The sequence below is a fragment of the Alnus glutinosa genome, chromosome 5, assembly GCF_958979055.1.
Source record: "Alnus glutinosa chromosome 5, dhAlnGlut1.1, whole genome shotgun sequence".
Lineage (NCBI taxonomy): Eukaryota > Viridiplantae > Streptophyta > Magnoliopsida > Fagales > Betulaceae > Alnus > Alnus glutinosa.
The window spans coordinates 19,818,062-19,844,352 of NC_084890.1; the positions used below are offsets into that span (position 1 = coordinate 19,818,062).

Consider the following 26,291-nt stretch of genomic DNA (forward strand, 5'->3'; position numbering starts at 1 on the left):
CTGGGCTGATTAGTTGGTGAAACATTCTGTGGTCCATTGGGGAAGATTTTAACATCATCTGCTTCCCTAGCGAGCAATCTAGCGGTGCCAAGCTGTCCTCGTCTATGTCAGAGTTCTGCGAGTACATTTTTGAACAAGGGCTTATGGACATTCCCTCTTGTTGCTGCCTGCTGGTAGTTTCACATGGTAAAAACCGAGACCCTCCAATGTGGTCCAGAATCGACAGGTTTCTTTTTTCTCCTGACTGGGAAGCCCACTTTTCTTATGCTTCTCAGAAATGGCTCCCTAGAGTTTTATTGGACCATTTCCCCTATTGCTTCACTGTGATGATGTCATTAGGACCAGAGGGTACTTTAAGTTTGAAAATATGTGAATAAAGTCTTAGGGTTTTGTGGGGAAGGTGAAACAATGGTGGTCGTGTTATAGTTTTCAAAGATCACCTAGCTTTGTTTTAGCGTGGAAATTAAAAGCTTTGAAGCTTGATTTGAAAAAATGGAATGAAGTGTTTGGCAATGTCAATAAGCAAAGGAAGGCTCTCCTAGTTGATCTTCAGGGATTGATGTGAATGCAGAAGAAAGATCTCTTTTGGATGAGGAAAATGCAAGAAAGGCTGAGATTACTAGTGAATTAAAAAGGATTTCTCTCTTGGAAGAAGTGAGCTGAGGGAGGGAGACAATAATACTAAGTTTTTCCTCCTTTTGGCAAATTCCCATAGAAGGAACAAACAATACTGTGGAATCCTTAGGGATCAGCAACTCCGTTTCTTCAAACACTACAAAGATTAGTGAGCATATACAGTAGTTCTTTTTTTTTGATAAGTAAGCATATACAGTAGTTCTACACTCGTCTTTATTCAAAACAATTCACTTGGAGGCTGAAGCTAGATGGTCTTATCTTTTTTTGATAAGTAAAGCATATTTAAAAAAAGCGCAACCCAAAGTACACAGGAAGTATACATGAAACCCCTAATTCAAAGAGAAAAGAGAATACATATCTAGAAAATCAGAATAAAAACACTCAGATATAGACTGTATCTTCACTCTCCACATAAACAAGATTTATATCACCAACTTCTTTTTTTTTGATAAGTAAGAGAATTTTATTAAAAAACGCAAAGCGCAATCAAGTATACAAGAGGTATACAAGACAGACAATTAAGAAGAAGAAGAAAGCAATACAAGGAAATCGTTATAACTAATCCCTAGAGGTGCGAGATACGCAGCCGTCCAAGAGTACAAAGAGTGAATAACAAAGGAAATGAGCTCCTCTATGGTTCTTTCTTTATCCTCAAACTGTCTATCGTTACGTTCCATCCACAAGCACCACATAAGACAACAAGGAACCATTTTCCACACGACCGTGCTTCGGGAGCGTCCCCCCGGCCACCAACAGGCAAATAAGTCTATCACCCGAAAAGGCATCACCAAGACAGACCAAAGCGACTAAGAATGACATACCAAAGAGCTCGTGCAACCTCGCAATGAAGAAGAAGGTGATCCACAGTCTCCCCGGTCATTTTACACATGCAACATCTATTAATCACAATGACACGCTTCTTTCTGAGATTGTCCAAGGTGAGGATTTTCCCTAGCGCTGCCGTCCAAGCGAAGAAGGCCACTTTCAATGGAGCCTTGGTCCTCCAAATGCTTTTCCAGGGAAATAAAATAGCCTCTTTACAAGCAAGAGCCTTACAGAAAGAACAAACATCAAAAGACCCTTTGTGAGAAAGGGACCACCAAAGCCGGTCTCCCCCATCTTGAGCAACCTTGGAGGAATACAGTAAGGAGAAGAAGGAAGCCATAACATCCACCTCCCAGTCGTGAACGTCTCGAAAAAATCTGACATCCCACTGATAGGATCCACTTACCACTACCAAGTGGTCTGCCACCAGAGTATCCTTGACACAAGCTATTTCATACAGAATTGGATAAGCTTCCTTGAGGGACATCTCCCCACACCATACATCATCCCAAAAACGGATCCTGGACCCATTACCCAAGATAAGTCTGGTATAGCTACAAAACAAGCTCCACCCCTTCCTACTGTTCTTCCAGATCCCCACACTGTGAGACCCAGGGGGGTCTAAAGAACACCAACCAGCCCTAGTAGAACCATACTTTGCATCCACCACAGCTTTCCACAAAGCCTCTCTCTCGTAAGCATAACGCCACAACCACTTCCCTAAAAGAGCCTTATTGAAAATTCTCAAGTTCCGGATGCCCAAACCACCTTCGGAAATAGGAGAACAAACCTTGGACCAACTGACCAAGTGATATTTGAATTCATCGCCCATGCCACCCCACAAAAAGTCTCGATGCAACTTCTCAATACGACTAGCAACACTGGATGGAATAGGGAAAAGAGAGAGGAAATACGTAGGAAGGTTGGAGAGAGTACTCTTTATAAGGGTAACCCTACCCCCTTTGGACAGATACAACCGCTTCCAGCTAGCCAACCTCCTCTCAATCTTACCTACAACTTCATCCCAACAAGACTTAGCCTTGAAAGGAGCTCCCAACGGAAGACCAAGATACTTTATAGGGAGAGAGGAAACTCCACAGCCCAATATGCTAGCCAAACCGTCCATATTATCCACCTCACCCACAGGAACCATAACAGATTTAGCCAAATTGATCTTCAATCCTGAAACAGCTTCAAAAGACATAAGTAGCATACGAAGATAATGAAGATGATCTGAATTAGCCCCGCAAAAGACTAAAGTATCGTCTGCGAACAATAGATGAGAAATGTTAATCGCTTCACTGTTGCCAGATCCCACAGAAAACCCTGATAGGTAGCCCTTTTGGGCAGTAGCGTAGAATAACTTACTAAGAGCCTCCATCACAATAACAAACAAGAGGGGTGACAGTGGATCACCCTGTCTAAGGCCACGAGAGCTGCTGAAAAAACCAGTTGGGGAGCCATTCACCAACACAGAGAACCGCACCGTAGAAATACAATGCGCTATCCAGGAACACCATCTCTCCCCAAAGCCACATCTTCTCAACATATACAATAAGAAATCCCAGTTGACATGATCATAGGCCTTCTCAACATCCAACTTACAAAGTAACCCTGGTTTACCGGATTTGATACGACTATCCAAGCACTCATTGGCTAAAAGAACTGAATCAAGAATTTGCCTACCTTTCACAAAAGCATTTTGAGGGGACGAGATAATCTTCTCCACAACCTTTTTAAGTCTATTTGCAAGGACTTTTGCTATGATCTTGTACACGCCACTTACAAGACTGATAGGACGAAAGTCTTTTAGATCCACAGCCCCAGACTTCTTCGGAATTAAGGTAATAAAAGTGGCATTAACACTTTTGACAAACTTGCTTTGAGAGTGAAAGTCCCAGAAAACCCTCATAAGATCTGTCTTGATCACATCCCAGCAATCTTGGAAAAACGCAAGAGAAAACCCATCAGGACCAGGTGCCTTGTCTCGATTCATGCATTTCACCACTTCTAATACCTCCAATTCCTCGAAAGGGAGCTCTAAGGAAGAGGCCTCAGCTGCATCCAAAGTGTCGAAAGCAATATTATCCATTCTAGGTCTCCAAGGGAGAGGTTCTGTAAAGAGAGACTCATAGAATTGAGCAACATGTTCCCTGATAACCTGCTGGTCGGAAGAAATAGAGCCATTGATAGAGAGCGACTCTATGGAATTAGACCTCCTGTTTGAGTTAGCAATTTGATGAAAGAATTTGGTGCATTTATCACCCTCTTTCAGCCAAAGAACCCTAGACTTCTGTCTCCAACTAATCCCTTCCTGTAAGATAGAGTTCTCCAGGTCTCTGATAACCACACATTTCCTCTCCTTTTCTTCAGAAGATAAACCTTGTTGTTCCTCCAACCTATCAAGAGTACATAATTCTTCCATGTGCATTTTTTTGCGAAACTCCACATTACCAAACTCCTGATCGTTCCATCTCTTGAGATCAACCTTTAAGGCCTTAAGCTTTTGAGTGAAGATAAAGCTAGGAGAACCCTGAAAGTGGTAAGACGCCCACCAAAGCCGAACCCTATCCACAAACCCTTCAGCCTTCAACCACATATTCTCAAACTTGAACGGTCTGGACCCCCATTGAATGCCACCACAATCCAGGAGGATAGGAAAATGATCAGAACACAATCTAGGAAGCCTTTTCTGAATAGACCCTGGAAACTTGACCTCCCAGTCTGGAGAAACAAGAAATCTGTCAAGACGAGACCAAGAAGGATTCTCCTGATTATTGGACCACGTGAAAGTCCCTCCAGCAAGAGGAAAGTCCATGAGTCCCTGCTCGAAAATAAAGTCTGAGAGCTCCATCATAGCAACATTAAGACGAACTTCCCTAGACCTTTCAGCAGGAAAGCGCGTGACATTGAAATCACCCCCAATACACCAAGGCAACTCCCACCAAGAAGCAAGGCCAGCCAGCTCGTCCCAGAGCGAGCTTCTTAAAGAGTCAAAGTTCGGACCGTATACCCCAGCGAAGGCCCAAGTAAAGTCATCGGCAACGGTCCTGAAAGAACAAGCAACAACAAACTCCCCCACATACACATCTAACTTCTCAACAACCCTTCTATCCCACATGATTAGGATACCACCAGAGGCCCCGCAAGAGGGTAAGTAGCACCAATCAACAAAGTGACATCCCCACAGGCTCCTCACTAAGCTGTTGGAGATAAACTCTAATTTGGTTTCTTGCAAGCAAATAATGTCTGCCTTCCATTGCCTAATTAAGTTTCTGACTTTCAACCGCTTGCCACCCTCGTTTAAACCTCTGACATTCCATATAAGAATTTTAGGCTTCATAAAAAACCTCCGTGCGCCCTCCCTTTGCACCTACTCTGAGAGGTACTTCCGCTTCGCGCATCATAATTAATAGAACATGATAATCTGTTTAGTTCCCTATTGAACTTGTTGCCCACTTTCAAACAAGAACCCGACTCCTTCTTGTCATTTTCAGCAAGGATAGCCTCAAACACGGCTGAAAGCTTACCTTCAAAGCCATCACACGTAATGACGTAACCCCCACCGACAGGCTGTACTCCAGAATCGCCTTCAAAAAGTCCTTTGAAGATTTTTTGCCGGCAAAACCCCTGAGATTATCAGTAGGACAGCAACACAAAGGAGACGGCTCTTCCTCCGGGAACACAACAAGCTCCAATCCATTCGTGGGCCCCGGACCGGAGGGGGGAAAGAGAGTAATAGGGGCATTCTCAAACATAGAAATAGAGGGAGAAATGCCCGAAAGAACCGTAGAATCCGACGAACTCTGACCAGCCCAGACAACCAGCACGTTTTCTGAATCCGTCCGGTCTCTGGCAGGACACGGGACTTTGGGTGATACCTCCAAAATAGAGACGGATAGCTCATACCCATCCCTAGAATCCGGTTGGGAAGTTACTCTTTCCGGGTCAGGGACTACAGGCGGTCCACCAGCGAAAAGGAGAGGTGGGCTAAGGACTGTGTCCACAGCGTTGATGACTGACCCAGTACCTAATTCCAAAATAGTGGTGTTGCTTACCAGTGCTTGGATTTCGAGAGGAGAAGATACACCACCGTCAACCTCTGTGCTTCCCACAATCGGACCCATCCTCCTGGCTAAACCCATTTCTTCCCTTACTTCCGTCACAGCCACCGCTGTGATTTCTGGTCGGGACCCCCACTCGGTTCTGGAAACAGACTCATCGAGCAATTTCTCCGAAAATGCAGTCGTCGGAGGTGGGTAACCAGTCCCGTCGGAACTCACAGCTCTTTCCGGAACTTTCTCTAGTCCACAGGAACCCAACGCCGACGTCGATCCTTCTGCTGGGAGCGCTACCAGATCGGCCGTTGGACTACTTGGATTGGGCTTAGGAGTTTTCGGAACCCATCAGGTCCTCCGATTTTTCTTCTTCCTATTCTTCTTTCTCTTTCGCCTATCACCATTGGGCTTGAAGCCCGGCCCAACCAAAAGTATCCCTTCACGAACACTTCCCAGTGCTCGGTCCACATCAATTTTTAGCTTCTCTAGCTGGCTTTGCCAGAGCAGCAGGGAGGGTAACGTGTCTTTCCCTCCAATCAGCTGAAAACCAACTTTTGTTTCACCAAAAGAGCATTCTGACTTGCCTCGAAAATCAGCATGTAACTGTGCTTCCGATTTAGTCAATCTTCTGACACCCTTCACATTCTCAGGAACGCAACGGTCATGATGGTCTTTACCCAGAGGGAGCACCGGCTGGTTCTGCTTCAAACTTTCCTTCTCCGGTCGGCGGGAGCCTGTGCACAAGACTTCTGCGTAAGAAGGTGCACTGTCTGAGCCGTTTGAATCATTAGTAGCATCTGTGATGGCTCCATCTCCATCAACCCGCTCCTTCGCTGGCAAAGGACCAAGCCGAACCATATCTTTCCCAGCTGACTCTAAGAGGAAATCCCTTACCTTACCCAACTCTGCTAGGAACCTTCTCCAACCCCACCCATTCCGACCTTCAGGAATGTAGATAATCCCTCTCAGACCCCCCAAGGCATAGGCTGCTACTTCAATGAATCTTCCGGCTACGTTACCTCCTCGCCTAACGATGATAACCTTGGACCCCTCCCTGAAAGACCTTACAAAATCCTTCCCTGAAAACCGCAGCACACTCTCCAGGGTCGAAAACAGCCACCCAATGCTTTGAGCACCAAGCAGTACTAGCCCTGAGAATTTCCTCCTCCTCCTTTCCTCCACTCTCACCACCGAAGCACCTTCTACCACCGAAAACACGAACGTCTTTGATTCCACACAACACCACCTCTCCATACCGTCAAAAAAATAACTTCTTCAAGTTAATCAAACCAGTTTCACAATCTTCAAAACCGTGTGCATTCCGTTCCTTCCATAGACCCCACATTAAACACAACAGAGACATCCGCCAAATTGGCATCATCAACCAGTTGCACTTTTGCCCCCTCCAGCTCCCAAACATCTCTTTCACCAAATGCGGCATGACCCACACAACACCAAACAGCTGCAAAATCGTACTCCACAATGTTGTAGCAACCTTACCTCTAACTCTGTTGATGAGGACTAGGCTTTGTGGTTGGAAATAGCCTTTGAGGAGAGTGAGGTGCTGGAGGTGGTGAAAGCGCTTAACGGCAATAAGGCCCTCGGGTGTTTTTCCTTAGCTTTTCTCTAATCTTGTTGGGAGGTTTAAAGAGAAGATGTAAAATGAATTTTTTCATGAGTTTCATACTCAGGGTAAGTTTAAAAGAAGTCTCAACGCATCTTCTATTTCTCTTATTCCCAATAAAGCAAGTGTAATACCCCCGTTCTAACCTAAGATTGAGAACGCCTTAATAAAGACTCAAGAGACAATACTAAATGTGGGAATTAGGCATGACCCAAAACATGGAGGAAAACAAAATTACGAAACACTTGGTGAGATATGGTTCAATACCGTTCGAAGAACGAGAGAGAGAGAGAAGGATCGTTCGGACGATATGTGCAAGAAGCCACGAATGATAATTAGAAACCCTACCGTTCGAACAAGAGAGATGGACCATTCAAGCTTTATGTGTGGAAAGCAACGTAGGATAAATTGAAAACCCTATCATTCAAACATCTCGAGGACCATTCTAACGGTAACAGTTTGCATGCCAATTAGATAAGTCCAAAACTTGCAGACAAGGGGGAGAGCTCTATTTAAACCCCAATGATAAACCCTAACACCCATTTCACTCGTCCTAAGACACCAGCAAGAGAGAAAGTAAGGGAAGAAGAGAGAAAGAGCCAAAACAGGTTTTTGGAAGTTTGAGCTTCAAATCTTCGAGGAGGTAAACCCTCCCCCACCCACCTTCTTCCTCAGTCTATTTCGTTTATAATGCATGCTTAAGTTATGATTCGTTTATAATGTATGCTTAAGTTATGATTTATGGTAGTGTTTATTGTGTGTGTTAGAGTTACGGTGTGGTGAGAAAAAGCAAAGGTTATTCAAGGAACAACTTTTGGTAGATGGTATCACATCTTGGACGGATGAGACCCTGTAATGAGAATGCCCTTAAGGTAGGAGTACACAAATGAGTAGATCTAGGCTATCTTGAAGTGTGGTTGGTGAAAGGAAATGGAAAGGAAGAAAAGTCGATAACTTTTAGGTTTCTATTGTAAAAGAGCTCGTTTTTAGGCCCTTTTTTTTTTGATAAGTAAATGAAATTTTATAAAAGCGTAAGGCCCCCCTCTATGTACACTGGAAGTATACACAAGGAAACGCCTAAGAAGGCAAAGAAAAACGAACAAGAAAATCAGAAAAGCAAATACACACGGGAGACAAAAAAGCCTCCGTCCAAAGATACAACATATGAAAAAACGAAGCAACAAAATTCTCCATGGAATTCTCCAAGTCTTCAAAACACCTAAAATTTCTCTCCTTCCAAACACACCAAAGAATGCAAAAAGGCACCATCTTCCAAACTGCAGCACTCCTTGACCTACCTGCCTTCCACCAACATGCGAATAAATCGACAACTCTCCTAGGCATAACCCAAGACATTCCAAACCTAGAAAAGACATGATTCCACAAAGTAGTAGCCACAGCACAATGAAGAAGAAGATGGTCTACAGTTTCCCCGTCTCTTTTGCACAAGTAGCATCTATCCACAATGATGATCTTTCGCTTCCTGAGATTATCCGCTGTAAGAATCTTTCCAAGGGCTGCCGACCACGCGAAAAACGCCACCCTCGAAGGAGCCTGAGTCCTCCACACACTCTTCCAAGGGAAATGACTGCCCTCACAGCCGACCAAGGAGCTGAAATAGGACTTAACCTTGAACACCCCTTTCTTGGAAGGGACCCACCTAAGCCTATCAGCACGATCTCTACTCACCCTGGCTAAATGCAATACATGAAAGAAGGACGCAAAGACACCCACTTCCCAAGCATGTGCCTCTCTAACAAAGCTCACATTCCACTGTATAGAGCCGCCCAAAACCTCCATATTATCCGCAACGGAAGCATCCTTCATCCGAGCTATACCAAAAAGAATAGGAAACGCTTCCTTCAACACCCTATCTCCGCACCACAGATCACGCCAAAATTTTGTCCTAACCCCATCCCCTACCTCCAATCTAGAGAGACCAAAGAAAATCCCCCACCTTTTCCTGATATTCTTCCACAGCCCCACCCCATGAGCACCAACCGGCTCGCGAGAACACCACCCACCCCACAAACTACCAAACTTGGCATCCACCGCAACTCTCCACCAAGCTTCTCTCTCTATCCCATACCGCCACATCCATTTACTTAACAAAGCATGGTTGAACAACAACAAATTTCGAATACCCAACCCTCCATCTGAAATTGGGGAACAGACTTTCGACCACCTCACCAAGTGAATTTTAGATTCTTCACCCAATCCACCCCAAAGAAAATCCCGTTGATGCTTCTCTAAACGAGCAGCAACACTCCTCGGGAGATGGAACAGAGACAAAAAGTAAGTAGGCACATTGGCAATGGTACTCTTAATAAGGGTTACTCTACCACCCTTAGAGAGATACATCATTTTCCAACTAGCCAAACGATGTTCAATCTTCTTAACAACCCCGTCCCAAATATGAGTGGACTTATAGGAAGCCCCCAAAGGAAGACCAAGATACTTAACTGGCAAAGTGGCAAACCCACAACCTAAAATGTCAGCTAGCCTTTCCGCTTGATCAACATGCCCCACTGGAATTAAATTTGACTTTGTCAAATTAACCTTCAGACCCGAAGCAGCTTCAAACAGGAGGAAGAGACTCCGCAGATTACGCAACTGAGAAGAATGAGCACTACAAAAAATCAGAGTATCATCTGTAAACAGAAGATGCGAAAAATCTACGTCACCTATTTTAAATCCATCCAACAAACCCCCCCTAACTGCAGCTGAGATCATACGGCTCAAGGCTTCCATCACAAAAACAAACAAAATGGGTGACAAAGGATCCCCTTGTCTCAGTCCCCGGGAGCTACTGAAAAAACCAAAAGGGGAGCTATTGATTAACACCGAAAACCGCACAGTTGAGATACAATGAGCTATCCACCTACACCATTTTTCCCCAAAGCCACAACTCAACATATACAAAAGAAAATCCTAGTTAACATGATCGTATGCTTTCTCCAAGTCCATCTTGCAAATGATGCCTGGCACCCCCGATCTAAGCCTACTATCAATGCATTCATTAGCAATAAGAATCGGATCAAGAATCTGCCTCCCTTTGATAAAAGCGCTCTGAGATTTGGAGATGACCTTCTCCAAGACTGACTTCAATCTGTTTGCTAGAACTTTAGCAATAATCTTGTAGATACCTCCCACCAAACTAATAGGCCGGAAATCTTTGATGGAGTTGGCCCCTGGAACCTTCGGAATAAGAGAAATAAACGAAGCATTCAAGCTCTTCTCAAACAAACCTCTGGCATGAAACTCATCAAAAACCTTCATAATGTCCACTCTCACGACATCCCAGCACGCTTGGAAGAAGGCCATAAAAAAGTCATCGGGACCCGGTGCCTTGTCACCATTCATAGCTGACACTACCTTCTTGACCTCCTCCTCTTCGAACACTCTCTCCAACCAGCTAGCATTAGAATCTGAAATAGAATCAAAAGAAATACCATCCACCCTAGGCCTCCACCTACTCGGCTCATGAAAGAGCTTTTGGTAGAACTCAACCACGTGATCACTAATATCTGACTTATTAGAAGTAAGAGTATCTCCAATCCAAAACGAGTCAATAGAGTTGTACCTTTTGTTTGAGTTTGCTATGGAGTGGAAGAATTTAGTACACTTGTCCCCTTCTTTTAACCACAAGACTCTTGATTTCTGCCGCCAGCTCACCTCCTCCAAAAGAGAACACCTCTCTATCTCTCTGACTATCTCTGTCTTCTTCTGAAGCTCCTCCTCAACTAAAGCCCTACTTCCTTCAATAGCATCAAAAGCCTGAAGATCTTCAAACAACTTCCTCTTGTTCCTATCTACCTTACCAAAAACCTCTTCATTCCAAATCTTCAAATCCTTCTTCAGAGCCTTTAGCTTACAAGCAAAAGCAAAACTAGAGGTACCTTGGAACGAGTAAGAATCCCACCATTGTTTCACCTTCCCCATAAAACCTTCTGCTTTAAGCCACAAGTTCTCAAATTTGAAGGACCTGTTCCCCCTAGAGAAATCACCACAATCAAGAAGAATCGGAAAGTGGTCTGAATAAAGGCGAGGAAGCCTCTTTTGAGACGACATAGGAAACCGAGCTTCCCAATCAAGGGAGACTAAAAAACGATCAATCCTAGACCAAACAGGGGGATCAAAAGTGCGTGACCAAGTAAAAGCACCCCCAGCGAGAGGAAAATCCATGAGACCTAGCTCAAAGATAAAATCAGAGAACTCTCTCATAGCAGGCCTATTGCCCTCACCAGACCTTTCACTAGGGAAACGAGCAGCATTGAAATCACCTCCTATACACCACAGCAAGCTCCACCAACTAAGGATCCCAGCCAACTCATCCCAAAGTAGACTCCTATCCATATCAGAATTCGGACCGTAAACACCTGCAAAAGCCCAGACAAAACGATCCACTACATTCCTAAAGGAAACTGCAAGAGTGAAATCCCCCAAACACACATCAACTTTCTCCACCACCCTATTATCCCACATAATCAAAATGCCCCCTGAGGCCCCACTGGAGTCTAGACAACACCAATCGACATGATTGCAGCCCCAGAGACTGCGCACAAAGCTACTCGAAATACCATGAACCTTAGTTTCTTGGAAGCAAATAATATCTGCCTTCCAATCCCTGAGCAAGTTACTAATCCTTAGGCGTTTTTCTCTTATTCAGCCCCCTCACACTCCAAGACAGAATTCTTGGCTTCATAACACAACTGGATGCCCTCTCGTCTTCCTTTTCCCGCGGCTTGAGCATGAGCCTCTAGCATCGTAGTTAATGGAACACTCCAAATTCTTAACCTCCCTTTTTCCTTTCTTCCCCCCACAAGATAGAGCTCCCTCCTCACCTAATAGACGGTCCGCTTCAATAAAAGACAAGAAATCCAGCAATTGTAACTCATGACCCTCGAACGATATCCCTAAAATGGGATAAATCTCATTTGCACGCTGAATGACCCAATCAGAGTAATCTAAGAGATCCCCCTCTGAATTAGTATAGGAATTTAGAGGAGACACCGATCCCACCCTACCTTCTCTTTCCCCCACATCCACGTCACAGAGAACCTTCCCACTATCTGCCACTGCCTTAGGCTGATCACCCTCTTGAAACACAACCAAATCTGAGCACCCAGTTGGCTGGCTGTTTGAGTTCCCCACACCATCCTTTGCCTGCATAAAAAGATAGTTCTGAAGGGGCTTCAACGGCAACCCCCACCCGTAGAGACAATCAGCTCCCCTGAAAAATTCCCTTGCCAAGCAAATGAACCTCCCCCGACACCTCCTGAGCATGGACCAAAAAGCCTTGACATCCGATCCCTACCTTCAGACACCGCACGCAGTATATCAGTCGGCTCTTGAGAAAGATCTGCCAGACCGTCGACCCTGCTCTTACTCACCGCCTGGTTCAGCTCCGATTGTACCTTGGCCGGCGACATGACTTCCATCGACTCGCCGATAGTCACAACAGACATCAGAACCATCGGATCCAGAGAAACCGCAGGACCCACCGGTCCACCCACCGAAAGAGAGTAACCTGAGAGCAAGGACGATCGCAGCACAGCCGGAGGAACACCGGAAGACGTCGACGCCTCTAAATCGCTAGACTGACCTACGTCACTCCTCATCGGCAACCAGTCCGAGCTAGAAAGAACTTGAAAATTCGGCTGGGTAATAGCTTTTCCCTTAGAATCAGGCTCAAAACAAGCCTGCTCCTGCTGATCCACACCACCTAGTTCGCTAGACTGACCCACGTTCACCCTCACCCTCGGCCAGTCCGAGAAAGAATGGGCTTGCAAACTTGGCTGGGCTGGATCCACGACCTTAGGATCCATGCCCCTGCCCAACTTCAATTTTTGCCTGAAAACTGCCTTGGGCTTGGGCTTGGGCTTGGGCTTAGGCTTGGGCTTGGGCTTAGGCTTGAGCTTAGACTTGGGCTTAGCCCTCCCAACATAACTAGAAAACACACCTGCCTCCAAACCATTCCCACCCAAGGAAGCTTCTACACTTTTAAGCTGAGGTCCCAAAGCATTATCCATCGTACACGTGGGACAAGATTTCAAAGACAACTCAGCTATATTTTCCACACTGCCCAACAACCCATCTACCCTCTCCAAGCAAGCACCAAAGTCTACTTTTAGCTGCAGCAACGTATCTCTTAGGCTGAGAAAATCGATTCTATCACCAAGATGGCAAGTCATGTCAAAAAGGTAGCATCTTTGAAGGCTTTAGAGCCGTCGGGGAACTTGTAGGAGGAAAACAAATGAGATTTTTCAGAGGTAAAAGACGATGAACAATGTATTGTTCTAACGCTGTGTGAGCCGTTAGATGGGTACCATTCTGACGATGGTCAAAACGGTTCTAACGATGTGGATTGTTCAAACATTGTTCGGACAGCGTTCTAACGGTACTTGCCAGAATGCCAAAAAATGAGTTTTAAGTGCTAGACTAGGGTTTACGATTTAGAGACCCAACTAATGATAAAATACATTGCAAGCGAGGGAACCAAGCACTTCGAGGGATATTTTGTTGAGGATTACAACGCCCAAGGTGAGTAAACTCACGTGAAACCCTAAAACTGTGCTTTTTTAGCATGCCTATTTTGATATGAAATATGCATCATCTCCCTATGAGGGTATTTCTCTTATATACTCCATGTGAACTTGGATTGCACCCATCTACGATTTAAAGATTGTTTTACTCATAAAAATTATTAATGTTATCCACTAATGCAAGTTGACATACCAGCCTAACAAAACTTATTTACTTAAGTACATAGCAAATCTACACAAAAAAATAAATAAATAAATAAATAAAAATGTGAAAAGTAAGATGAAGCAAAACAAAAAGAACCTGTTCTAATGCTTCTTGGCACCTTCCAGCACTACAAAGACAACGAGCAAGGTCATAATAAAGACCTGCAGAACCTACTATCCCTCGTCTTTCCATCTCTTGAACGGCAACCACAGCCTCATCAGTTTTACCTTCTTGCCAAAGTGTATTCACAAGAACTGTGTATAATAGAAGTCATTGTCATAATGACACTATAGACAATACTATGTAAAAGAAAAGAAACTAAATAAAGTACCTTTATATGTTAAAGCATTTGGAATAGAAGATTTCTTCAATTTTCTGAAAAACTCATGAACTAAGTTGTACTTGCCACATGCAAACATCACCTGCTCAAGTGAAAAACACTCAGGTATAGAGTTTCCTGGTTAACGAGGCAAATTAAAAGTGATATTCAGGATGAAGCCACAAAATATCAAGCAACCCTCCACCCCTTTCATAAATCCTATAAAAATATGACATAAGCTTCAGACAGAAAATGTATATATATTTCTCCAGCTGAAGGAAGTTGAGTCACATATTTTATGAACCCTAGGCTATTGTTGCCACATCAAATTACACTTGAGAAATTCAAATAATGATTGTAGGCTATGACTAAATAGCAGTTAAATAAGTTACCCCTTTTTGTTCTGAAGCCAATCATGAAATTAAAAACATAAAGATAAAACCAAAAGGATATTATGAAAGCTTAGCATGAGCCAAAATTTGAGGTCTCACTAGTATATTTCATTATGCTCCTTTAAAATGGCTATAATATGTCTAATTTTGACTCAACTTCTGATGTCTGCAATTGTTTATAATTTTTTTAACATTTCAAATGGTTGTTATAATTCAATTTAAAAATAGTTGAGCAACTATCAGAACAAAAGAAGTAAATTCCATACCAGAATTCAAATTGTTAATATAATAGTAAAAGAATGGGCCACAAGAACAAGAGGCAGCTATTACCTCCATGACAAGTCCATACGTTGTAGAAGAAGGCTGTTGCCCTTGTTGCTTTAACTGCTGCAAAACCCAAAATGCTCCTTCCCATTGTTTCCTCTGAACACAAGCATTTAGGACCTGCATAAAGAACAGAAATATATATACGATTTCTCAATAAGTAAGGAAATTCATTTAGAATGTTAAGGGGTTTGGGCCATGAGTTAGAAGAGAGAAGCATCTTATATGTAATGGTGGAAATTATATAAGCAAAGAATCAATAAACCCATGAAAGAGAAAAGATAACTATAGGCAGCGTACATCATCCATGCCTAGAAAAGATGCAAATGGTGATCTCAACCTCACCACAGATATACCCACCCCTTCAACAGTACAAGGTTTCTTCTCTAACCATGGAACAACAAATCAAACACAAGGGAGCAACTCTTCACAAGCACCAATTAGCTTTATGAACAAAGCACTCATACCAACCTGAAAACAACTCAACCACTGAAGATGGAAGGACCAATGACACACCAAATATAGAAAAAACAGTGTAACACATCTCCCAAGCGAAGGGAAAAAATAAAAAAGGTGGAATGCTTATTCTGTCTCTATCTTACACATGGATCAAGTTAGCACAGACACTCTTTAACTAGAACAAACTATCAATTGTCAAAATCTTCTCAAGGATGGGCGAGCGGCTGTCAAAGCAAAAGCTGCAACTTTCAGAGGAGTCTTAGAGAACCTCCAACTTATCTCATCCTCCTCCCCTTACCTCACTCCATAAAAGGAAAAAGAAAAAGAAAATCAATGAGACTGTATTCAATGTATATTATTCAAGGTCCAACCCAAATTTATCATTCTTATCCCACTCCATAACTAAGAAATCTGTAAAACCACTTTAAAAAATGAGTATCTGCACACAAAATATCACTACTAAAGTTGGACTGACTGGCCTTTACCTATGTTGGACAAATGAACCTTGATATCCAACTTTTTCTCGTCCCTCCCACAAAACTATCCCATATGGTCCAACCTCTACCCACTAACCATACTCTTACTACACACCTCCAAAAGCTATCATGTTACACCACAACCATTTACCGAAAAGAGCTTAATTAAATAGCCTCAAATTCCTAAACATAAACCAACTTGATCTAGAGAGCACACTGTCTTTTGATCCACGCAATGAACTTTAAAATCATCAAGAACACCCCCAAGAAATCCCTCTTACTGTTTCTCTAGTTGATCTGCAATCGAATAAGAGATGGTGAACAAAGACATAAACGAGATGAGCAAACTAGAGAAGGCACTTTCAGTCAAAATAAACTTCTTTCTCTCTGGAAGGTATTGCCTCTCCCAACCTGCCAACTGAGTTTCTCAATGATAGGATAGAAACAAGATAATGCTACAAAAGCGGAGCTCAAATGCCAACATATATAATTCATACGACAAACCTACCACAAAATCCAAGACCTCAGTCAAACATTCATTTCTCCTACCTCTCCAACTGGCACAAGCTTGATTTTCATATATTTACTCTCTGTCCCAAACTGCATCAAGGCAATTCAATAAATGATGCAAATAATGTAACTGCTCCTTGTCAGGCTTGCAGAAGACAATAGCATCATCCACCAAAAGCAGGAGCAACATCTTAAATATCCCACCTTCAGAGTCCTGCTTGAAAGGCCAAAAACCACCCACCTCCACGCTACAGCCTAATAAGCTCTACCATCACCTAATTATACAACAAAGGTGAGAGTGTCAGCTTGACTAAGGCCCCTTGGGCGGCTAAAGAATCCCCAAAGGATATCCATTGACAAGAAATGAGACTCTAAATGAACAGATGCATGAAGCAATCCACTTCCTGCACCTTCCCCAGAAGCTTATAAGCAAAACTATACAAAGAAACCAAAATGCACATGATTGTACAACATTTAAACATCTGATTACATGTCAACCCAGCAATACTGTCCTTGAGTCCAAATTTTATTTTATTTTTTAATTCTTCTTTTTTTTTATGAATAAGAATAATTTTATTAAAAAAAAGACAAATCCCTCATACATGAAGAGTATACAAGAGAGCCGAGCCTTAGCTGCTACTGCAATCTAGAAAACAAATCAGATCTACCAAATCCCCCAAGGGAAAATTGGGAATGTATACAATAACCCAATCCAAAAGAGATCTCAGAAATGAGGATTTAAGGAAAAGCACATTGGTCTCTCTATCCTCAAAAGAGTCAACGATCCCTTTCTCTTCAAATGCTCACATTAAAAGAGCGGGAATAACTTTTCAAATAGCCTCTTTGGGATGTCTCCACTCTAGAAATTTCTAGCAATGGAGAAGCTGAAGGATGTTACTCGGAATAACCGAAGAGACCCCGAAGCTGTTAAGAACTAAGTGCCAAATATCAGCGGTATACTCACAATGGATGAGAAGATGATCAATAATTTCCTCATCCTTTTTACAGAGGCAACATCAATTAACTAGTTGGAATCCCCGCCTTCTGAGATTATCCACCGTGAGAATTCTACCCAAAGTTGTTGCCCATAAGAAGAAAGCAATGCGAGGAGGAACCTTCACCTTCCAAATGCTTTTCCAAGGGAAAGAACTATGCTTACCTGATTTTAACATAGAATAGTAGCTATTCACCTCAAAACCATTGCGCCTAGGAGTCCATGCCATAGTATCCACTTCTCCCGGATGAGGATTCATGGAGCATAAAAGACTAAGAAAGCAGTCCAAAGATTCAAGTTCCCAATCGTGAGCTACTCTAATGAAGCTAGGATTCCAAAGGGTTTGGGGACTGGAGAGATCCATGTACTCAGACACTATAGCCTCCTTGTTACGAGCTAAGGAATAGAATTCTGGAAAAGTGCTCTTAAGAGCCCGTTGTCCACACCTAATGTCATGCCAGAAGCCGTCCCCAACCTTATAGGAAACAAAATTGAAAAAAAAACTCCCCAATCTTTTCTAATAATCCTCCAGAAACACACCCCGTAAGGACCTTGAGCTACCTCTAAGCACCACCCCCTTCTCTGGATCCTGCACCTCGACACAATCACCTGCCTCCATAAAAAATCTTGTTCATTCCCGAATCTCCAAAGCCATTTACCGAGGACTTTGTTGAACAACTTATGATTTTTTATGCCCAACCCTCCTCTAGGAATAGGGGAGCAAACTGTCTTCCAATTCACCAAATGCAAATTGAGATCCCCGCCTAGACTGTCCCAAAGGAAGATCCTTTGAAAACGCTCCAATCTCTTGCCTATGCCAGCTGGTAAAGATGAGTGATAAAAAAATATGTGGGAATAGGAGAAAGCGTCCTCTTGATGAGAGTGAGATGCCTCCCCTTGGACAAGTAGATCTTCTTCCAACTCGCTAGCATTTTTTCCATTTTCTCAACCAACCCATCCCAAATAGCTTTAGATTTGAAAGGAGCACCTAAAGGAAGACCCAAGTAACGCAACAGAAGAGAAGATATGTTACAACAGAGAATACTAGCCAGCTCCTCAATATGTGGGACCTCCCCCACGACGACCAACTCATAATTTTGGAGATTAACCTTCAAACCCGAGATGGCCTCGAAACATAGTAAAATGTGATCCAAATTTAGAATTTGGTCAAAGTCTTCGTCACACATAATAAGTGTATCATCTGCAAACAACACAGATTGGATATTTCCAAAGGAGTATTGTTGCGATTATTAACTCGAAAGTTGGTAAGAAAGCCAACAACAATTGCTCTAGCAAGCATCCTACTGAGGGTATCCATAACTAAAACAAAGAGAAAAGGTGAGAGAGGGTCCCCTTGGCGAAGGCCCCAAGAACTACCAAAGAAGCCACACAAGCTGCCATTGATTAGGATCGAAAAGTGAGCCGTGGAAATGCAAGCAGAAATCCACCTCCCCCATTTGGAGCCAAAACCAGTACGCCTCAAAAGATAGGAAAGAAAGTCCCAGTTAACATGGTCATAAGCCTTTTCCAAGTCTAGTTTGCATGAAACCCCAGGAATTCCTGATCTCAACCTGATGTCCAAACATTCGTTGACTATAAGAACTGAATCTAGAATTTGATGCCCCCCAATGAAAGCATTCTGGCTGCTAGAACTACGAGCTCCCACTATTGGCTTCAGTCTATTTATAAGAACTTTAGCCAGGATGTTATAAACAATCCCTACCAAGCTGATAGGTCTGAAGTCTCTTAGCTCCAGTTGACCAAGCTTCTTTGAAATAAGAGCAATGAAGGTAGCATTAAGGCTCTTCACAAACCTTTCATGCTCATGGAAGTTATGAAAGAAATTCATAAGATCATTCCTCACAATAAAGCAACTTGAAGGAAAAAAAAAAAAAAAAAGGCAATAGTGAAGCCATCCGAGCCCGGCACTTTGTCTTCCTCCCTACTAAGCAAGGCTTGAAGAACCTCCACCTCTTGAAATGATCTATCCAACCAAACTGCTTTTGAAGAATCTAAGCAGGGGAAATCCAACCCGTCTAACTTGGGGCACCAAGGAGCTGATTCGGTGAAAAGGTTTGAATAGTAATGAGTGATAGTATCTTTAATCACCTCTTTCTCGGAAGTAACACTACCATCATTTAACACTAACTTGAATCCAAATATTCATTTGACAAAAGAATCCAGAATCTGTCTGCTGTTCTCATATATATACGATTGAACACATGAACATTACATTTCTTACCTCCAATGTGGTAGAACTATATAAGTTGCAGGGACAATAGACCACCTCTTCAGTTCATCGCAAACACATGAAATATAATTCTTCTGTTTATATTGAACATGGGAAATCAAAGAACCTTATTGATGTAGGATTAGAGATCCATGATAATAAATAAGCAAGAAATAAAAGGGGAAAAAAAATAGTACGAAACTCCAAACAGATTCATAATACCAACAATCAAGACACTACTGCATATAACAAGCTACTTTTAACCATCAGCCAACTTGGCCCCTAATCTATCTTGGGCTATAATTAAACCCACAATAAAAAAATCCCAGGCCTTAACATAAAATCCCAATAACAAAAACCGAAAAATCTGACCCATTCCAGATCTTCTAAAATTCTTAAAATACCCTTGCCCCCCAGGAGTGCTCAAGCACCCTATCTTGCTAATAATAAAAAGGGGCTCCAAAGCTGCGAAGAAAGTCAAGTACTATAATATATTAACTAAAGTTTCAAAAATACTAAAAAAATAAGAAATTTTCCTAAGCTTCTTCCTTGTCCCCATTGCTTAGAGTGACTTGTTTTCACAAAACAAAGTAATTTCTGTCCTCAAAATATTTCATTTAGCAGGCACAGAAAGTATCCAATCACGCTGGTTATCTAATCTGGAAAAGCTCTAGGGACAAGAATATTGAGATTCGAAAATGTGTAAAACCTCTAATACATTTAGGTTTCTTAAAATAACAAATTATGCAGGCAATTATAGACCATTATCTTCTGCCTATGGATTTCCACCAAGCATTACTCACCGCATTGTAAACAACAATATCTGGTTCCAACCGTGTGTCCCACTTCCCAAGTGCCTCGGTTTTGAACTTCTTCTTGGGAGTAGATCGCATGCTATCAATCACATCAAAGAGTTCCTTCAAATACCCCGCTTGTCCAAGACAAACAGCAATACAATGATAAGCGACTAGGTCGGGATACGAAGACATGTGTTGCTGGAGAGGAATGAAACAGAAAATTTAGTATCGTTCCATCAAACCTTTCTCTTTCGCTCTTCACAAGGTGTATTGCACAAGCAAAAAACATGCTATACACAATGAAAATAAGTGCATATTACCTGCATTGAATGAAAAACATTGAGTGCCTCCAAAGGCCTATTTGCCTTTCCAAGTACATCAAGTGTAGTTGTGTATATGAATCTACAAAATGAAGAGGGCATGTAGTCAAAACGTACTTATGCATAATGACAATGATCTTCTTAAGTCATTCAAGAGGCAAAAGTATTTTCAGCTAATATGTAAATTATAAGAAAAGAATAATAATAATAACAATAGTAAAAGAGAACTAACTGGCAGTAGTGGCTTACTAGCAAATAAACATCCCAGTAGAAAGGTTCCAAGAAAAGTAATTTTACGAAATTACAAACCCATAAAGTCTACTTGCTGCTATTCTCAAAAAGAAAACTTCTATAAATAAGGAAGCTATTAGTGAAAATGCCTTTCTTACAAGTCTTGCAACCATAGATGACAAAAACTTATCCTTGTTTCATATAAAGGTTTAGCAGTTCCCATGTATATTAAATCATTGAAAGGTAGAAGTGATCCAAATGATACATGACCCAAGTAAGCAATTAGAAAAATCATGGCCTGAACTTTTTAGACTCATTCTCTGCCATTGTTGCACCGTTACACACCCTTCACTCTCATACATTATACGGTGATGAGAAAAATCTCAAGATCACCAAACACAAGAAATAGTACTTGGACAAGAAGGCCAACAATGAACCCCATGAATCAAGTTTAATTTCAGTGGCCTGAAAAATGACCAATTTACTTGATTAACAGCTCTATGGACCTTTTTTTCCATTGTCGTTAAAAACTCAAGGTTCCCTTGAGCACAAAGGCCTCATGTAGCCTATACACAAAGCACAAAGGGCAAGCATGCACTTGATCAAAATAAAAAGCAATTTTTTAAATGCAATGTACTATCATTTCCAAAAGAAAGATTGATACTACATAACAAAAAATGTCTTAAAAAAATAAAAACAGTGATCTATTTAGCTTGTTAGCTCAAATAGTTAAGAGCATTGTCCAAATGCATGAAGGTAGTACGTCTAAAATTCTAAAACCTCTGTAGGCTATTTAATTTCTTAAAATCCATAGAAACAAGTTTAATGAAATTACCAATGGGAAGCAAAATAATCATCGTATCAAATTATATTTACACACAAAAGTAGATACTATCATCTTGTACTTCACCAATTGTACTTTTTGTGCATCACAAACATTCAAAAGATGGAAGAAATTATAAAATTCAAGCACATGGTTTCAAAAATATACCCATAAAGTATGTAGAAAAAAGTGAGTATCACTAAGCAGCAGTCATCCTTAATTGGCTTCTCATCAATGGGTAAGTATTCAATTAAGTAATATATATTTCAGTCTACTACAAAAAAAGAGGTGCACTTTTTTGCGCCTAAGAAGGCACAGCTTTTATATTTGCGTTAATTGTGTTTCCCTTAATGTGCCCAGCTTTGAGATCAAGAAGATTTTTTCTTGTCACTTTGACAACACTATTTTTGTCAGGTCACAAGTATATGTCATACTCAAAATTTCGTCCAAGACTTTTACCCCCTTTTTTTGTTGGATGAATAATTTAGTCTAAAGAATTATTTGGCTCCCAAGAACATATTGATAAGTGCTGAATGTTACACATTCAGGCCCGTTATAGTTGATGTTTTGTATTGTATTTGTGTTTTCTTGTATTTTACAGATTTTGAAAGAAAAGCACTCAAAATCCATTAAATTCCAAGATTAGAACAAAGTCTGTAAGAATATTGAAGTTGGCAAACTCACTTTTGGAAAGATCGAACTCCAAATTAATTTTGAATTTAAGAAAAAAGAAGTTGACAAAATCTGCTATTTTTGGAAAGAATCCAGAATGAGCACGTCTATGTATTTTAATCATAACTTTCTGCTCAAGTATCGAATTGCGGTGAAATTAGTAGCGTTGGAAAGCTAATAAAAAAAAAAGCAACAAATATGTCTAAAATAGATTTTTCCTAATTCAGACGTTTACTATGCTAAAATCAATAAATGACCGCAAATCTGAACGAATTTGGAATCTTTTTCCTTCTTGGATTGGATTTCCAGTCTCCTACTTGGACTAGTAGACTGACTTCCGAATTTTCTGAGATTACTAGGGCTTCTAGGGTTCTTCTAATCCCTATAAATAGGCCTTTAAACATTAAAGAAAACACACAAGCTTTGGGAATGATCAAAGGCTGCTTCAAGAAGGGGATTCTCTCTAGTTTTCTTTAGTTTTTCTTTTTCTTTATTATTTTCTTAGGATGATGATTTTCATCCGAATTATGTGTGGCTAATACTTTAGTTAGGGCTCGATTGAAGTCCAATTATGTTTCTTTAAGGTTTTCGATTGACGTCTTTGCTACAATTCATATATTGATGCTTAACTTAATTATTTCCTGTTTTCTTAAATTCCTCACATGTTTATGCTTGATCATCATATGTATGTGGTATGAACTTATTATTTATGTCAATTTGGATGGCCGAGTCCTGAGTATAATAGAGTAACAAAAGAACCCCATCACAGGTTCTTGGATTAATCACCATGGAAATCTGGAAGTAGAAGCCATGCTCTAGGCTTCATGTGTTTGTTGATTTCCATAGTTTTATGCTTTCTTAAAGAACAACTTAGTAGATATCATGATAAATCCTTTGAGAAAGAAAAGAATTAAAGTAGATGCCATGCCTAATTCGTTGCTTAGGGAGATCAATAGCCTAAGGAGTAGATACAATGCCCTTAGGTTGACAAACATTAAGTATCATATTATAATTGTAGTAGTATGCATTGTGAATCTTAATTTAGTATGATTAGCGGTGGATATCGAAGTCCTACATTTTCTTCTTATTATTTCAATACAATATTTTATCTCATCTCATTCAAGATATTTATTTATGAAATTCTCTTTAAGCATAATTTATATCAATCCTCATGAGAATGATCTCGTATTTGTCTTCTATACTATTGTTTTGATCTTGTGCACTTGCGAGTAAAACGAACAATTATTTACCTATTTATTTAGGTAGATATTTGCACAACACATATGTATCATAAAATTTTAGCATGCGCAAGGCAAAACTAACACAAGTGAAGGCCATAATCCTAGAAGACATGATAACCTATTATTTGATTGAAAATTCTCCCTTAAGCAAAAGACAAATAAGATTCCAAGGTGAAATAAGGTATTGTTGAAATAAATTGTAGATAACTTGTAAGTTAGTGAAATAAAATATAAAGATTTATTTTTTTTTTATAATTATTTAAACCATGTTGCCTCTCCTTATTGGCCTTGTATTAGATATTGTCAAGGTCTTAACACCTACATAAGCTCATTAACTAAAAAAGACAAGCACCTTTTTGTAACTAGAGTGAACTGCTTAATCCCAGTTATGAATTTTTACTTTGATATCTTTACAACATTTAAAAAAATATTTTTTTATAAGTAATTGAAATATCAATAAAAGCGTAAGGCGCCCCTAGGTGCACAGAAAGTATATAAGAGAAGCTATCTAGCCAGTTAGGGCAAAAAAAAAAAAAAAAAAAAAAAATCATGATAACTAATCATCAAAGGAGAAACAAAAGTAGCTGGCCAAAGATACAAAGTATTAAAAAACAGAGACTTAAGCCCCGTTTGAAAACTCCTTACCCTCCTCTCTCCTTGTGTTTTTTTTTTTTTTGAATGATTGAAAAATAAAATTGATGTGATATAAAGTTGAAATAATTTATATGGAAAATTGAAAAAAATTTGTATTGTAGTAAGTTTTTTATTTAAAAAGTAATAAAAAAGTGTTGATGTGATATAAAAAGTGAAAAAAGTTATGAATGTTTTGAAGTTGATATTTTTTTGGGAGAAGTGAAGGGAAGGGGAGGGAAGGGGAAAGTGGTTTTCAAACGGGGCCTTAATCTCCTCCAAAGTCCTCTTACGGTTTTAAAAACTTCTATTATTCATTTCTCTTCATAGACACCACAAAAGACACAAAGACACCATCTTCCATACAGCAGCACTTCGAGTGTTGCCAACAGTCCACCAACAAGCATACAAATCAACTGAATAACACATTCCAAATTGCAAAAGCAACCTCACAACAAAGCAGAAGATGGTCCACGGACTTCCCCATCCCTTTTACATAAACAATACCAATCAACCATAATGACATGCCTCTTACAGAGATTGTCAACGATAAAGATCTTTCCTAGGGCTGCCGACCAACCAAAAAAGGTCACCCTCAACGGAACCTTAGTTCGCCAAACACTTTTCCAAGACAAACAGACGCCATCATGACAACCCATGACACTGTAGAAGAATTTAACAACAAACAACCTCTTTTTGGAAGGGACCCACCACAGCTTGTACTCCCCTTCCCGTGTCAATCTCACTAAATACAACACCATGTAGAATGAGGCAAAGGCTTCCACCTCCCAATCATGAGCTCCTCTAGTAAAGCTCACATTCCACTGAATGGCACCTCCAAAAAATTTCATGAGTCGCACCAAAAACATCCTTTATGCAAGCAATACCAAATAAAACTAAAAAGGCTTCCTTAAGGGCTATATCCCTATACCAATGCTCACGCCATAATCTAACCTTGGAGCCATCTCCCATCTCAAATCTGGTATGACTACAAAACTTCCTCCAACTACTCCTAATATTCTTCCATAAACCCACCCTATACTCCCTAATGGGCTCACTAGAACACCACCCTCCGGATGCATTTCCGTATTTAGAGTCCACCACCACCCTCCAGCAAGCCTCTCTCTCAAGCCCATAGCGCCAAAGCCATTTACCTAAAAGAGCATGATTGAACCTCAACAAGTTCCTAATCCCCAACCCTCCCTCAAAGATCAGTGTACAAATCTTGGACCATCTCACCAAGTGATATTTGAAATCATTACCTAGCCCCCATAAGAAATCATGTTGGAGCTTTTCAATACGGTTTGCAACACTCATAGGGAGACGAAGAAGGGACATGAAGTACGTAGATAAGTTGGATAGGTTGCTCTTGACAAGGGTAATCCTAACACCCTTAGACAAATACAACATTTTTCCAACTAGGCAACCGACGTTCCATCTTCTCAATCACAGCGTCCCATATATGCTTGGCCTTATAGGAAGCCCCCAAAGAAAGACCAAGATACTTCAAGGGTAGAGACACAACCCCACAACCCAAAATTCCAACCAACTCAACCAAATTATCAACATATCCCACAGGAACCAATTCCAATTTGGCCAAGTCCATTTTACAAATAACTCCTGATTCTCCAGATCTCAACCTTGTATCAAGGCATTCATTGACAATAAGAATATGATCTAGAATTTGTCTACCTCAAATGAATGCATTTTGTGACTTAGAAACAATCTTCTCCAACACCATCTTAAGCCTGTTTGCTAGAGTCTTAGCGATAATTAGGAGGGGTTGGGGGAAGTTTTGCAATCATACCAGATTTAAGGTGTGGGAAATGGTTCCAATGTTAGATTCTGGCATGATCTTTGGTGTGGGGATACGCTCTTAAGGAAGCCCTTCCAATTTTATTAGGTATTGCTTGCTTAAAGGATGCTTTTATTGCAACTCTCGTGGAATTTTCTGGAGATATCATTTAGTGGAACGTGAGT

The 26,291-nt window shown here is 41.0% G+C and overlaps 1 protein-coding gene across 1 annotated transcript in view; it reads right to left on the reverse strand.

The window, feature by feature from the left end:
• Positions 1–26,291, reverse strand: part of LOC133869660 (pentatricopeptide repeat-containing protein At1g30610, chloroplastic) — a 38,898-nt gene that overhangs the window by 7,850 nt on the left and 4,757 nt on the right. The window contains exons 3-7 of the mRNA XM_062306719.1: positions 20,715–20,796; positions 20,401–20,592; positions 14,935–15,048; positions 14,225–14,315; positions 13,990–14,147 (exon numbers count right to left, since the gene is read on the reverse strand). Of these exons, the coding sequence (XP_062162703.1) occupies positions 13,990–14,147; positions 14,225–14,315; positions 14,935–15,048; positions 20,401–20,592; positions 20,715–20,796 (637 nt within the window). The remainder of the gene's footprint in view (positions 1–13,989; positions 14,148–14,224; positions 14,316–14,934; positions 15,049–20,400; positions 20,593–20,714; positions 20,797–26,291) is intronic.